Genomic DNA, 16,365 nt, shown 5'->3' on the forward strand with positions numbered 1-16,365 from the left:
TGGAATGTCCCCACATTTCACAAAACCCCCCCTGTGTGCGTGTGTGTGTGTGTGCGTGTGTGTGTGTGTGTATGTAATCCAGGTAAACTCTATGTTACTGGAACAAAATTTCCCTACAAAGATGGCAATATCCGAACTCCTTGCCCTTGTGGGGACATATTTTGGTCCCCATGAGAAAAATATAAATCTAAAAGTGCAGAAAGTTTTCTGTGATGGGTAGGTGTCGGGTTAGAGGATAAAATATACAGTTTGTACCGTAGAAAAATCATTATGTCTATGGAATGTCCCAATAAACATGAAAAGCAAACTGAGTGTGTTAAATAAAGTGACATTTTTATGTGAGGCATGCATGGACAAGTAAGCTATTTTATAATGTGCATATTACACACATTGCACGTTAACGTAATAACAGTAGGACTAGTAATAACAATGTGTAAGATGATTAAGGAAATCATTTTTAGAATGACCATTTCAGTAATATTTTATCTGATAAACCTCTTAATTTCACATTTTACACAGTAAATACAAAGCAGTTTTTTTCTTGAAATACTGTTCATATAATATATCATATCAGAGCAATATAAGATTAAATGTGCTTAAGTAGTGTAGGCTATATAATGAATAGGCTATATATATATATATATATATATATATATATATATATATATATATATATATATATATATATATATATATATATATATATATATATATATATATATATATATATATATATATATATATATATATATATATATATATTAGGTTAGGTTAGGTTAGGTTAAATTAAATTAAAAGACGTTTTGTTAGGTAAGAAATATACAACAGGTGTCACTCTTGATCCTTACCTCCACAGACCTAGTTAATAATTTGTCACATTTATAGTAGCCTACATGACTAATCGCGGAAGGACAATGTAAGGTTGAGTTTGTTATTTCAGTAGATATAGGTACAGGCTACGCATCTGCGGTATTTGGTTCCCTCCTCAGGTAAGCAAAATGTTCGAATTGAATTCACAGCTTAATCTTTCAGCTCGAGTAAATCGCGTGCAGATAAAAAGATGCAAATAATATTAAAATAACTTGTGTTGACATTACTGTGACAGAGATAACGTTGATGCCTTTGTTTACAATTCGGCCTAGGCTTAACCAACTGGACATATTTTTAAACTGTTTATAACTCTGTACAACAGAGTTTTCTAGGCTGACTCATATTGATTAAAATCTTTGAAAACGTATAAAACAAAGATATGAATATCAAAATAATATGATGATAATAGTAACACTGCTGTTTGCCCATTTCGTTAGCTAAAGGTATTTTACCCCTAGCAAAGTAAGCACATGTAGGCTAGGCTATTTTAGTTTTTGGATAGATCAATGAGAATCTCCAGAATGAAGAAAAAAATAATAATTCAGTTGCTCAATTAGAATAAGAGTCGGTGAATCAAATGTGACCACTGACATGTTTTATGTGTATTATTGTTATTATGATTTCTGTGATTCAGTGATCTTGATACATTAATGATTTACATATAGGCCTATCTATGGCATGTTTTACATTCTTTCTTTATGGAGCTTTGATACAGACATTCTTTTTTAGACAGGCAAACTGAAATTACACTATGTAAAAAGTTCACATGAAATCAAAACAGCCACTTTCATCCATAACTAACAACTCAGTCTAAAATAAATCAACTGTTTTAGACTCAATGCTTTAGTAATGCTGTCAGGTAAATAGTATTTAGTTGTTATTCATCCTATGTAAGAATGATGAGTAGTGTTCACAAGTAGGTAGATTTCGCGATGACCGTTCATTCTGTTTAATGACAGGCAGTGGCTTGATGGTGTCCTCAAATGTGTGGTCTGTTGCTTTCACTAATTCCCCTTCATCTGTCGCAATGCAAGCTGGATCCACTCCATTCTCTTTGATCTTTAACATAAAGACACTATAAGATGAGTGTGCATCATTAGTGCCACAGAAAGTCGCCCCCAGTCTCGACAGCCTGGCCTCAATTTTTCAATTAAAGTTGCTTTACAATCAAATAGCCCAGCACAGTTAGGAAAAGGCTGCATTGATTAGTGTACAAATTAACACAAGAAAGAAATCATTCTCCCTCCATAAGCTAATTTGCCGTCCTCGGTTCTCCTTAATAAGTCCCTCCGACAGACTTTTTATACACAGACCCTCCACTGCCTCAGTAAATCCTGTAGATTTAATAACCATAATTGCAATAAATTCGGTAAACATTTAGATTGAATGCAATAACTGTGTCATTTACTCCAGTAGGTTGCTTTAAACGTAATTTAATAAAAGGGCAAAGGACCCTCCACATAGGCTAGTCACTAATCCTTGGTGATCCATGCGTACACATTAGGCTGAAGCATCTTGGGACAAAAATAGACAACGATTGATCTAGATTTCCTAGAAAATATCTGATCGTCTTGGCTTGTTGTTTAGAGAGACTTCACTTGGCAGAGCCTAATTATGTTTGTATTGCTACTCCATCTCAGGTCATTTGTGTTGGGTCCACTGGGTCTTAACGTAGGCCTATTATAATTCAAAGCCTTAAAGGTGTACCACAACATTTATCTATTTAGTTCTTAGTCTTAGAGGTGATTTAGACAGTTGCGCCATGTTTGTGTGTGGCATTTCAACACAAAACGCCTGCGTGTTGTATATAAACCACCTGCAACGGATTTTAACCAGAACCCATTTAAGCCCACGGGCAACTAAAGTTGCCGCATTGTATATTCGTCATTTTCCTTTTGTAAGTATTTTTCTAGATATTGTCCATGTTTTATTTCTCAATGACACGCAAGCAAACAACCAAATAAAGGATTTCAAGGGGGAAAAACAGGTATTAACTTCCTTCCTGTCACATGAGGCTGCCAACTTCCTATCCCTACTTCCAGGAAGTTTAGCGAAGGCAAACCCTCCCAAAGAAAGGTTATTTTCATGTTACTAAAAAGTATTTTTCATTGACATATATATATATATATATATATATATATATATATATATATATATATATATATATATATATATATATATATATATATATATATATATATATATATATATATATATATATATATATATATATCTACATAATCGTGAAGGTCTCTAGAATTATCCAAACAAGACAAATCTTACAACAGATCTATAGTTTTTTGTATACTTAGTCAAAAGTCGAAGCTGCAACTATAGTTGCCGGTGGGCAAATTACTTGGAAGTACATATAATGGGAAATGGGGTATACTGTGTTAACAGGTTAATAAATCAAGATTTTTGGTCTTGTTTAGTGCTTTTTGCTTTCATAATATCCCACCTAAAACATAACTTAACACTTTAACTGACATCTCTATTGTACAGTAGACTTTAATTCGATAGGGAAAAAATATAATATTTTATGATATTATGTCTTGTAAGGGCCAGGATATTGAGGACCCTTCATCCAGTTTGGAATAGATGCGTTTCATTCTTATCGGTCAAGGACCCTAATTCTTTTTATGACTAGTAGCTTACAATTCCATTATAATGTGGGAATTCAGGCAAGTAATGAGTTTAGATTTACATTATTATATGAAATCACCTACTACAGTCAGCCATTGAATACTATGGGACAGATTTTTTGTCGTTCTATTTATTTATTTTCATTTAACTTTTTGATACACAATGCCCTGTTAGGGCAACTTAATGGCTGCACTTTGTTCTGCACTATGTTCCACCACTTTAAGACAAATGTATTTGTTTTTTGTTGTATTTTCATATTCAAAAGATTATAAGATAGATGCAGCTTTTTTGAGTTTTCATCGAATGTTCTTTGACTTTTATACATAATACATTTGTTTATGAATAAAGATTGATCTGTTGAAAGCAGTTATTTTGAGTTAGATGCCAAATGTTCTCCTCCTATTCAAATTTGACATTGAAGGGGTGCATACAACATATTTGCCCAGAGGCAACTATAGTTCCCTTTCAGTCAGTACACAACGAGTTACGTCAGTTACTGACGAAATGGGGGTTTCGCTTAGAAGCCGATCGCCTTTGAGATCTACAAAACGAGCCAATGGCATGAAAATGCCATGGGTCTGCGGAATTTGCATAATGCAACCCCGCCCCACCGCGTGGGTATAAAGGGCGTTGCATTGCACACTCGCATTATGTTTCTGCTTCAGAGCCGAGTATCACTTGGCTGAGCGTTGTATATCTCTTCAAGACGAGCTTCTCTCCAGAGTGTTGGTGTGACGGCGTGTTCCAGCGAGTTCCGCATTCCAGTCGATCTGTGCAGTGATCCGCACAGTGTGTGTGTTCTCCCTGGGCACTTCAGCATTTCTACAGAGTACAGACTCCTCTCTAAAAGAGCTGCACGTGGCACGTCTTTTTCAAGATGTCTCGCCCGTGCTCTGTTCCTGGGTGTGGGAGACTAGTTAGTCCGTTTGACGGGCACGAACGTTGTTTGGCGTGCTTGGGCCTCGTGCATGCTGAGTGCGCGTTCGTGGATGCGTCATGTTCCCACTGCGGGGACATGACCATCGCAGTGTTGAGATCGAGACTCAGTGATCTACGTAAAGGAGGGAGAGTCCCCTCTACCACACCCCAATCTAGCTCCTCCGCGAGAGGAGATACTTTGGCTGGTGGTCAGGGTGACAGTGTGGGCCAACCCGACGAACATTCCTTGGGCCACACCCCCTTCTATCACACCGCAACCTGTGGTGTTGCCAGATGATGGCGCTGGTGTTTCCCGGGCTGGGCCCAGTGTGTCATTTGGTGCACCGGCGGATAACGCTTTGTCTCTCACCACATCACAAGGTGGGCTGGACTCCTCCGGAGATGAGGATTCAGCTAGGCTGCCTCCTTCGGGAGCTCCTGCATTGCCCGAGTCTGATCCGGAGCTTACAGCCATGCTTTCCTGGGCAGCCGAGAGCCTTGGGCTTGTGTGGAACCCTCCGCCATGTCCCGAGCGTTCGAGGCTGGACGATTTGTATTTCGGGGCGGCCCATGCTGAAGGCGCCCGCCAACCCCCAGTGCCCTTCTTCCCGGAAGTGCATGAGGAGGTGTCGCAATCGTGGAGGTCTCCCCTGACCTTTCGCGATTGCTCGGCATCTCCCTCCGCCTTCGTTGCTCTCGATGGGGGCATGGAGAAAGGGTACACTGGGGTCCCCCCGGTTGAACGCTCTGTCGCGATGCAGCTTTGCCCGCAGAGCGCTTCAACCTGGCGTGGTGACCCTAAGCACCCGTCCAAAGTCCTGTAGGTTTACGTCTACTCTGGTGGCGAAGACCTACAGAGCCGTGGGACAAGCCGTGTCCGCCCTGCATGCAATGGCCATCCTTCAGGTCTACCAGGCCAAGGTACTCAGAGACATGCACGAGGGTAACGCTGACCCTGCACTCATGCAAGAGTTGCGTGCGGCCACCGAACTCGCTCTACGAGCGTCGAAGGTGACTGCGCGCTCTCTCGGTCAGGTGGTGTCCACTTCGGTGGTCCAGGAGCGCCACCTATGGCTCAACCTGGCTGATATGAGAGAATCTGAGCGGACCCGGTTCCTCAATTCTCCCATTTCCCAGGCCGGGCTATTCGGCGGGGCGGTCGAGGAATTTGCCCAGCAGTTCTCGGCAGCACAGAAGCAGACTGAGGCGATCAAGCATATTCTGCCCCTGCGGCCAGCTGCTGCCTCCAGGCTTCTACTTACTTCATTGTACCCAAGAAAATTGGTGGGTTACGACCGATCCTGGACCTGCGCGTCTTGAACTGAACCCTGCACAGGCTTCCATTCAAGATGTTGACAGCCAAACGCATTTTCGAATGCATTCGCCCTTTGGACTTTCATGTCTCCATTCTTCCTCGACACAGACCGTTTCTACGATCTCCTGATCTTTGGAACCTACACGTGTGGGACCTGGATGGGACGTGGCAGGTTTGAGTACCCTGCCACCTCAGTTGGCGGCTACCATCACTTCCGCTAGGGCCTCGTCTACCAGACAGGCCTATGCGTTGAAGTGGAACCTCTTCGTCACCTGGTGCTCTTCTCGGCGAGAAGACTCCAGGAAATGCCCTATCGGGTCCGTGCTCTCCTTCCTCCAAGAAGGGTTGGAGCGAAGGCTGTCTCCCTCCACCCTGAAGGTTTATGTAGCTGCTATTTCGGCTCACCATGACCTGGTGAACTCTAAAATGGTTGGACAGCACGACCTGGTTAGCGGGTTCCTGAGGGAGGCGAGGAGACTAAATCCGCCTCGCCCTCCTCAGATGCCCTCTTGGGATCTTGCAGTGGTTCTATCATCCCGGCCTGGATACGTGCCCAAGTTTCCCACCACTCCTTTCAGGGATCAGGTGGTGAACCTGCAAGCGCTGCCTGTGGAGGAGGCAGACCCAGCCTTGGCACTGCTCTGTCCAGTATGCGCCCTTCGCGCTTACGTAGACCGGACGCAGTGTTTCAGGACCTCAGACCAGCTCTTTGTCTGTTATGAAGGGCAGCAGAAAGGGAAGGCTCTCTCCAAGCAGAGGTTGTTTCACTGGATAGTGGACGCCATTGTCCTGGCACACCAGGTTCAAGGCATGCCGTGCCCCCTTGGGGTAAGAGCACACTCCACTAGGAGTGTTGCTTCCACTTGGGCTCTAGCACATGGCGCCTCTCTGACAGACATTTGTAGAGCTACAGGCTGGGTGACACCCAACACATTCTCGATATTCTATAATCTCAGAGTGGAGCCTGTGTCCTCTTGTGTACTCGCCCCAAGTGGCCAGTAACTGGACAGGTTCAGGTGTCATCGCTTGCTGCGTCATTCCACTCCTCGGACTGGATGCGTGCGCATCTCCACTCAGGTGAGCTTCTCAGCAGGCCCTGAGTTCCTCCAGCACTTTTAATGCCGACACCAGAGTGCATGCCTGGTTGGTCAGCCCTCGTGTTCCGGCTAGGTGCCTCCATGTGCATGGTTCCCCCTTTGGGCAACCCCCACATGTGCATTTCCACTGTAAGTCTCTTCGAGCTTGTGTCTTCCCTTGGCAAGACACCTGGGGTTGAAATTTTCCACCTGCGGCTGGATACCTCAGTGTTTTTCCATATGTAGTCCCTACGGGGGTCATGTGTGTTTTCTTAAGTCCTCCCTTCGGGAAGGCATTGTGTTGCATTTCTCCACATGGGATATGCTTCCCAGTGTACCTTGGTATTGGCGTTGAGCCCAGTCCCTTGTTCGTGCTCAGACTCACATCAGGGATCTCGGGTCAGCGCAGGACGCTGGAAGACAGCCGTCCTGGCGAGATTGAATTTGGACCCCCATTTCGTCAGTAACTGACGTAACTCGTAGTGTACTGACTGAAAGGGAACGTCTCGGTTACGTATGTTACCCTCGTTCCCTGAAGGAAGGGAACGAAGACATTACGTCCCCATGCCACTACCACTGTACCGCTGGAACGGCCAGGCGCTAATGCCTCGTCTCTTCAGCAGGAAAACATAATGCGAGTGTGCAATGCAACGCCCTTTATACCCACGCGGTGGGGCGGGGTTGCATTATACAAATTCCACAGACCAATGGCAATTACATGCCATTGGCTCGTTTTGTAGCTCTCAAAGGCGATTGGCTTCTAAGCGAAACCCCCATTTCGTCAGTAACTGACGTAACTCGTAGTGTACTGACTGAAAGGGAACGAGGGTTACATACGTAACCGAGACGTTGCCGCACATTCAAATACGATTTTCAAGAAAAACCTGAGGAAAATAAATGCAGAACATGTTCACAAAGGACACTATAAGGCACTAGAAGGCTTTTTCCTGGAGCCGTGTGGAGCACTTTTATGGACTTCCCATTCACTGCCATTATAAAGCTTGGAAGCGCCTGGACATTTTTTTATATAACTCCGACTGTATTCGTCTGAAAGAAGAATGTCATTTACACCTAGGATGACTTGAGGGTGAGTAAATCATTGGCTAATTTTAATTTTTGGGTGAACTAACCCTTTAAATGCACTGTAAAGTAGTAGTTTATTCAAAAACAATTCTGTCATCATTTACTCACCCTTATGTTTTTCCAAACCTGAAAAAATATTGGACCCCATTAACTTTCATTATATGGGAGAAAAATACTGCCATTTTTCAAAATAATCTTCTTTTGTGTTGCATAGCATTAAATGGTTAAATTATAATTTTCATTTTGGGTGGACTATCCCTTTAAATAGCATTTAAATAAAGTATGTCCTTTCTATGTAAATTAGCACATAATAGTGCAGTGTAGACAAGCACGTTTCTGACATTTTAAAAAGCTGTTTTAGATGTTTTTATTCTTATTTTGTGGATGCATTTGCACACCTGATTTACGCAATTCATTTAGTGAATTGGGCGCTACAATTGCACAGACAGCGTGTGCAAATAAATAACATTGTCAGCAGGCACAATTCATTTTTAGTAAATTCATTTTAAACAGCATTCTGTAATGCTTTAACATCTCAATAAATGTATAAGACGATACCGAATAGGGAAGTGGCCATAACTATTGCAAGCACTGCCTCATTTCCAGAGATTTGCTGGTGGCATTTACACAGTGAAAAGTTTACTCCCACTCTTTAATGTGAGAATGAAGATCCCTCATTTTTATATACAACCGCCACTAAAACCATTTCATCTGAAACAGTTCAGAACATAATGTCAGCCCACTCCATATATCTGGAGCTCATTACAGGGGAAAAAAGGTTTGCGGTAATTAATTATCCTGCTAATTGGGCCCTCAGCAGTATTATTGTCTGTGTCTGCGCTGCTTATTTAGTGTACAAACGAGACCTGCTGCATGATTGTTTCTCTGGTTTTAGGAGACTCATACGCCTAGCTATTAGCACAATGACTATCATTCAGCTTACTGACACTGAGAGTTTAGTCCAGTACTGAAAAGCCTTCATCAGAGAGTTTATTTTGATATATTTATATCTTTATATCTCAAGCTGTGTCTTTGTTTCCACCTGTGCATATGTGTGTGGGTCTGTGTTCTTTGTCTGCCAAACCTATTTTCAATACTGTAGAGCATTGAGAAGCTGCACTGATTGCCAATGCCACCTAGTTACGTCAAGCAGAAAGGCAAAGGCTTGGAAATACAAATAGAGTCTAATATACTTTATAGATTGTTTTAATATCAAAATAAAATGAGTTGCTTAAAGGGGTACTTCACTGCTAGCAAAATGGCCTTTAAAGGGATTGTTCACCCACAAATGAATGATTTACACTCAAGTCATCCTAGGTGTATATGACATTCTTCTTTCAGACGAATACAATCAGAGTTATATTAAAAAATGTCCTGGCTCTTCTAAGCTTTATAATGGCAGTGAATATCTGGGTCCAGGGGGTTAATAAAGGCCTTCTGAAGTAAAACGATGCGTTTGTGTAAGAAAAATATCCATATTTAAAAAACTTTACAAACTGTAATCTCTAACTTCCGCTAACTGTTGTACACAGGTTCAGGAGAGACTGGCGTTCCAGCATAGGGTGCTCTGGTGAGAATATGCTAGTTCTTGCGAGAACCAAGTTTTGTTTTGCTCTATCCTCTGCACTTACGCTACGCCTGCATTCTACATCATACGCTGGAATGCCAGTCTCTCGTGAACACGTGTACAACAGTTAGCGTAAGTTAGAGATTACAGTTTGTAAAATTTTAAATATGGATATTTTTTCTTACACAAACGCATCGCTTCGCTTCAGAAGGCCTTTATTAACCTCCTGGAGCCGATGTGTTTGTGTTTATTTTGGCATATACATACTAGATACATACCATTTACATTAACAGGATGCACCAAGTGTAAATAGCAACTATATTATATTTACACTAAGTGAAAATAGAATATTTTCTTAGCAATAGATGGTATTTACACTAAGTGACAATAGCAGCATTTTCTTAGCGAAGCTATTTACACTAAGTAAAAATAGTGAGTGATATATTCTGTTTACACCATGTAAAATAGCAGTTCTTTGCAATATGTGTAAATGGTAATTAGAAGCTATTTATACTTTATTTTGGCAGATAGATATGTATTATTTCCACCTCAGTATTGTTGTACATTAAAGGGATAGTTCAACCAAAAATTACAATTTTGTCATCATTTACTCACACTCAAGTTGTTCCAAACCTGTATGAGTTTCTTTGTTCTGCTCAACACAAAAGAAGATATTTTGAAGAATGTTTGTAACAAAGCAGATAGAGCAACCATTGACTACCATAGTATTTATTCCCTACTATGGTAGTCAATGGTTGCTCTATCTGCTTGGTTACAATCATTCTTCAAAATATCTAATGTTGTGTTCAGCAGAACAAAGAAACTCATATAGGTTTGGAACAACTTGAGGGTGAGTAAATGATGACAGAATTTTCATTTTTGGGTGAACTATCCCTTTAACAGTATGCAATAATAACAGAGTGTAAATTATATTATATTTATTAAAATGATTAAATGAATGCCACCTTAATGGGACAAAAAAAAAACTCCCTACACCCTACCCCTAACCCTACCCAATAAATAGGCCTACTTTTATTATTATTAAATATTTCGTTAGACACTTTATTTACACTTTTAGAAAATGTACTACATTTTTATTGAAAGTAAATGCCTTTCCGATGTGATATGTGATGGGAAAAGGGAGGAGAGCAAATTCAGCAAAAGGCGGATTTGAACACGGGTCGATTGCATCAAAACCTAGTTCTATGAGCCTTACGCTCTACTGACTACACCACTGAAGACATTGAAATATGCACGTCTTTTTTAAACTTGTGTGGTCCAACCAGGCATTGTTGGGCGGAGCTAGTGGAAATAGCGCTTGCCAACAAGACGCGCTATTTGCACTTGGTGTAAATAAACACTCCATTAAAGGAATGTGGCTGCCTTTACAGTAGAACATAGAAAAAATGAAATTAGTGCTGTTTGACTAGTGAATGGGAACAAACGATAATGAAACGGCATTAAACCACGTGCGCATCCAGCAGTCGCAGCTGGATCGTCTCATGCACAGCGCTGATGAACTTGTTTGGTGCTTTCGCTGCTCTATTGAAGTGTTAAAGAGCGCCAGGCAGTTGCTTTATCCATTTGAATTTAATACAAGCGCAACATCATGTGTACAGTAAAGGCTCTGTGGCGAAACTAGCTGAACCAGACTGAAAAGCTCTGATCATGTAACGTTAGAGTGAAGCGTTGAGGTAAACTATAGGCTGCCTACACAACTGTAATCATGGCCGTAGCAAGGTATGAGGTCACTGAGGTCCGGACCTCGGTATTTTTCCGAGGTGTACATAATAAATGTCGTAAAATAATGGACTAATAGAGTATAAACAGTACGTTTGTGCTGCAAGGATATCTTCTCATCTGAGCTGCCCTGCCTGCAGTCTGTCACCGCTCGTCAATGTCAAAATATTTGAGATGACCAATCAAATTAAAGTAGGCGGGCTTTATGTCCACAGAAGCTGCTGAGTGCGAATTTGCGCGACGCTTCAGTAAACGGTGCGAGATGTAAGTAGCTAAACTAAACAGTTTATATTTGACAGTTATTTTAGGATAGAAATGTTAAACAATGAAAATACTATCAGCCAGAGCTCAGCTTTAGGAGGGGAAGAGACAGGGCAAGAGAAGGAGACTGAGAGAAAAAGAAAGAGTGAAAGAGTGATGGAAATGAGGAGAATTATAGAAATACCATGCCCCCCAAACCCCCCAAAATAGCTCAAAATTGGAACTCCTTAAGGCAGTTGTATATGCTCAAAAGTTGTTGCTGTTTCTGGAAACCTGCTTGCTTTGGCCTCATATCTGGAGTTAATGCATTTATGCTATTAAAATTCAGACAGTATATACTCATTGTATCTCTGTGCTTTGAAGATTTTGTTTTTTAAAAATACTAATTATTTCTGTGGTAGAAAACGTTGTGGCACCAAGATCGGCTACTATGGGGCCCTTGGGTTTGTTGTACGTGTTCTTAATCCGGGCCTGCCCACACTGTGTGTTAGTGGGATGTGTGAGAATTTTTTTGCTATAAAAATAAACTATTGTAAGTGTATTTTAACTTTTATTTCTCTTGCGCAGAAAGCATGGCAGATCTTCAGAACATCTCCAGTGCTGAAACAGAGCTACAGTCTGAATCCATCTCTGATATTGGTGTGCTGGCATCCAAGAAAGAACCTCCAGCAGACTACTATATTGTGAGTTTGCAAAAATATACAGTATGTGATTTAGAACCTACAATCTAAAAATAAGAATGTTGCAATTCAAATTTGTTTGTAATGGCAAGAATCGCAATTAATTGCTAGTAAAGTCAGAATTGCAAGATATAAATTTGAAGTCACAAGAAAAAAGTTACACAAATGATATACTATATTTACATATTTGGCAGACGCTTTTATCCAAAGCGACTTACAGTGCCCTTATTACAGGGACAATCCCCCTGGAGCAACATGGAGTAAAGTGCCTTGCTCAAGGACACACTGGTGGTGACCGCTGGGATTGAACCAGCAACCTTCTGTGTATCAGTTCCATGGTTTAACCCACTGGACCACCATCTCACATTATTCTCATATTATATCATTTGAGTTTATATCTCGCTATAGTTTTTTTTCTCTTTTTTCTTTTTTCTTTTTCTATGAGTTCAATTCTGAGACAAAATATCTCAAAATTCTGACATTTTCTCGCAATTGTGAGTTTATATCTCACAATTCTGAGAAAAAAAGTCTTAATTGCGAAAAAAAGTCAGAAATGTGATTTATCTCGCAATTTTTACTTTTTTTCCCCAGAATGTGATATAAACTCGATTGTGAGTAGTCAGAATTGCAAGACAAGAAATTTAGGTATTTAAATAATAATCAAATGTAATTTGTCATGCAGGGACATCTGGGAATGTCCTAGTACAATACTGTACTGTTAAAGTATATTAATTGTCTTGTTAAAAGTAATATAAATCTTTGCAGTAAATTAAACAGTAATCCATATTTTTGTACTTCCAAAAAATACATTTTATAGTATTATTGTGCTTTTTTCCCCTTTTTTTACTGTAGCATATTTACTTATTTTTTTAAAAATCATAAAATTATAGGAAAAAATAAGTAGAAACATACTCTTTTTTTAAGAAACATACCCATATTTATTTGCTTTTCAACTACAAATCACAAGGTAATTTACATGTTTCACTTATAATAATTTTGCAACACAATTAAATGTATTTTCTTGTTAAATGTAATATATTACAGTGTGTTCTGGTTTTGGGTATTTAGTTTACTCCTCTTGAGGAAGCGGTCGCCTCACATCTTTGCCCGCCCTCCGCCAGCAGAGGTGGAAAGTAACGAATTACATTTACTTGCGTTACTGTAATTGAGTAGTTTTTCTGTGTACTTCTACTTTTTTAAGTAGTTTTAAAAATCTGTAATTTTACTTTTACTTAAGTATGTTTTGTTTTAAGTATTGTACTTCGCTACATTTTAAACCACATCCGTTACTGAGTAAAATAAATAAATAATACGAAAGTGGGGAAAAAGCGATCCGGAAATGACTGCATTGAACTGAAGGGCGGGAGAACGCGCAAAAATCACAAAACGATGGAGACGGACAAGACATGTCAGTGATGCAGATCCAGCTGAAAGCGAAACGCCGTCGTGAACCAGTTAGTTAGACTGGGAATACTTTGGATATAGAAATAAATAACGTGGTGTTGTCCTAGAGGATAGGCTATCAAAGTTACAAAAAATGTTGATGCAAATGAGGAAACGCATAGAACATGTTCGGGAACACCATCCCTCTGTGCAGATAAAGGTATGTTTTTAACTTAAGGCCGAGTGATTTCTGTGATGCAGAGGGAATCCTGGAATCCAGTCACGACATTTAATTTACAGTATAACGCAGATATCACGTAAAACAAGCAAACTGATGGATGAATGATTACATCAACGGTAGAGCTAAATAAATGATCTGCTTGTTCTGTGATGAGCAGCGCCGTTTCGTCTACTACATACTCAAGTAACGTTACGCGATGCTCGTGGTGTTTTAACGTCTCACAAACCATATTTCGACACATGAACATTTTAAAAAACAATCAAATACACTGTGAAACAGGTTTTCAAAGAAGTAGCTCTTCACTAAAACACATCAAAATATAAGTTTTAGATAATCTCTGTTTTGCAGCGCTTTGCCAAAAAATTGAAGGATAAAAGTTTGTTACATTTTATTTAATTACCACCGTTTTGGTCATATATTTGTATAAAAATCATAAAAGAAAAAAATTCATAGGATTCTTAAACATTTTAATAAGTTAATGATAAAAATAAGTTGTTAATCTAATTCATAACCATTTATTGAATTTGGTTGATTAGACATGTTTTATTGAAATTTTAATAAACAAAACAAATGGTTTCAAGTTTGTTATAATAAAGCATTTGTTCAACCAAAAAAAAAAAAAATCAGTTTTCATTAATTTAATGCCAATTTAACTGGTGATAATAATAACCATAATTTAATAATACAGTTTATTTATTAAATAATTGTTTAATACTGTGATGCTGTGAAACTCTGATGTTTTCATATCGTGAAAACCTCATTCTATTACAACCCTACACAGGAGATTCCCCACCCCTGCTGTTAAAAAAGTAATTCAGTAACTTTTACTCTGAGGACATTTTAAATGAACTACTTTTTACTTTTACTTGAGTAAATTTTTAGACCGGTACTTTTACTTGTACTTAAGTAAGATTTCTTTGAAGTAATAATACTTTTACTTGAGTAGAATATTTTGTTACTCTTTCCACCTCTGTCCGCCAGAGGATGGCAGCCAAAAGCGACGCACCCATCTAAGCCCTGCCGCACTACGTCAGCTCTCGCTGGTCGAGCATACACCTCTGCCGGCCAGGCTGCTTCGGCTCTTCACGCGATGGCTGTCCTTCAAGTGTTTCAGGCCAAACTTCTCCGTTCTCTGGATGAGTCTGGCCCTGATCCTGAGGCATTCAGAGACCTGCGCAGCGCCATTGAAAATCACTGGCCGTGCGATCGGTAGAAGCATGGCGAACCTGACTGTGCTAGAGCGCCATCTCTGGCTGACCCTTACGGACATGAAGGACGCAGATAAGGCCTCCTTCCTGGATTCTCCAATTTCCATCACTGGCCTGTTTGGTCCAGCGGTGAAAGGGTTTGCTGAGCGCTTCACAGAAGCACCGAAGGCGTCACAAGCCATGTGCCATTTTCTCCCAGAGCGCTTCAGCTGTGCTTCGGGCCGCAACACGAGAGCGCCGCCCCCTCAGCCTTCAAAGGCAGCGCTGCCGACCTTCCAGCCGTGCTCAGTGACAAAGACTCGCCACCGTTCACGTTCTGCGAGCCACCAAGGACAACCAGAGCGAAGAGAACCTCGACCCAAGATTGTGTTGAACCCCGAGCCTCCAAAGCCTTCCTGACCACAGGATGAAAGAGACAGTGTTTAAGTCCCGCCGCAGCCGGATTACCACCACAGACTCTCTTTACACTTCTCAGTCCCCTCTATTCAGGTGGCTGGAGATGTCAATATTGTAGTCAATGAGCCTGTTATAAAGCACGCACGCCTGCACACAAACGCCATTTTATAGGCCATAGTATGGGGCGGAGTTTATAAGCACGCACAGCATTTTAAATTGGGTTCTCAAAACTTAAGCTAACTTGCACAATACGGAAGTACTCTCGAAAGGAAATGTCTCGGTTACTAAACGTAACCTCAGTTCCCTGAGAGAAGGGAACGAATATTGTGTAACCCACCGTGCTTTTGTGCTTAGATCAGGCGATCGCTTCAGTCAATTTAACCTGAATCCTATGGCGTAAAGAGGCCAAGGCCACGCCCATTTTGGCGGGCTCTGACGCACTAGGGCGCGAAGCAACCTGGTTGGTTCGTGCGTCTCAGCCGCCCCGCCATAGGTTCGTGCAGTTGCCGCAGCACAGCCAATCAGCACGCTAGTAAGCTCTGCTGTGGTCTGCTGTGCAGCTGCACTGCGTTTTACATATATAAAATTATAAGGATAATTTTGGCTTCAGTATTCTCGAGAAAAGGAGTTTTTCCCTTAGCGTAATCTAACTTACGCAATACTCATTCCCTTCTCTCTGGGAACCGAGGTTACGTTTAGTAACCGAGACGTTAAGCCTAGTTTAGTTGATTAGTTGTATTCTGTGACTGGTTATCATTTGTTTTTCATTCCATCTAGTTTGTTTGCCCTTTATCTTCAGTTTATTCAAACACTTCAGTTTATTCTCTAGTCTTATCCTATATCAGGCATTGTTCAGTGTCCATTTTTTTGTGGTTAATATTCTGGATAGTTCTTCATAAATACATCTGCATTTGGATTCAGTTTTCAACTTGCAAGAGCCTTATTGTACTGTGTAAAATGTAATATTTAAAAATTAGAAATTGT

General features: G+C 40.6%; 1 protein-coding gene across 1 annotated transcript in view; it reads left to right on the forward strand.

Annotated features, from left to right (window-relative positions):
* The first annotated feature begins 891 nt into the window (after positions 1-891).
* Positions 892-16,365, forward strand: part of mvb12bb (multivesicular body subunit 12Bb) — a 75,096-nt gene continuing 59,622 nt past the window's right edge. Inside the window, exons 1-2 of the mRNA XM_079827431.1 lie at positions 892-989; positions 12,041-12,156. Of these exons, the coding sequence (XP_079683557.1) occupies positions 12,046-12,156 (111 nt within the window). The 5' untranslated portion in view covers positions 892-989; positions 12,041-12,045. The remainder of the gene's footprint in view (positions 990-12,040; positions 12,157-16,365) is intronic.

The sequence above is a fragment of the Gobio gobio genome (genome assembly GCF_949357685.1).
Source record: "Gobio gobio genome assembly, chromosome: 10".
Lineage (NCBI taxonomy): Eukaryota > Metazoa > Chordata > Actinopteri > Cypriniformes > Gobionidae > Gobio > Gobio gobio.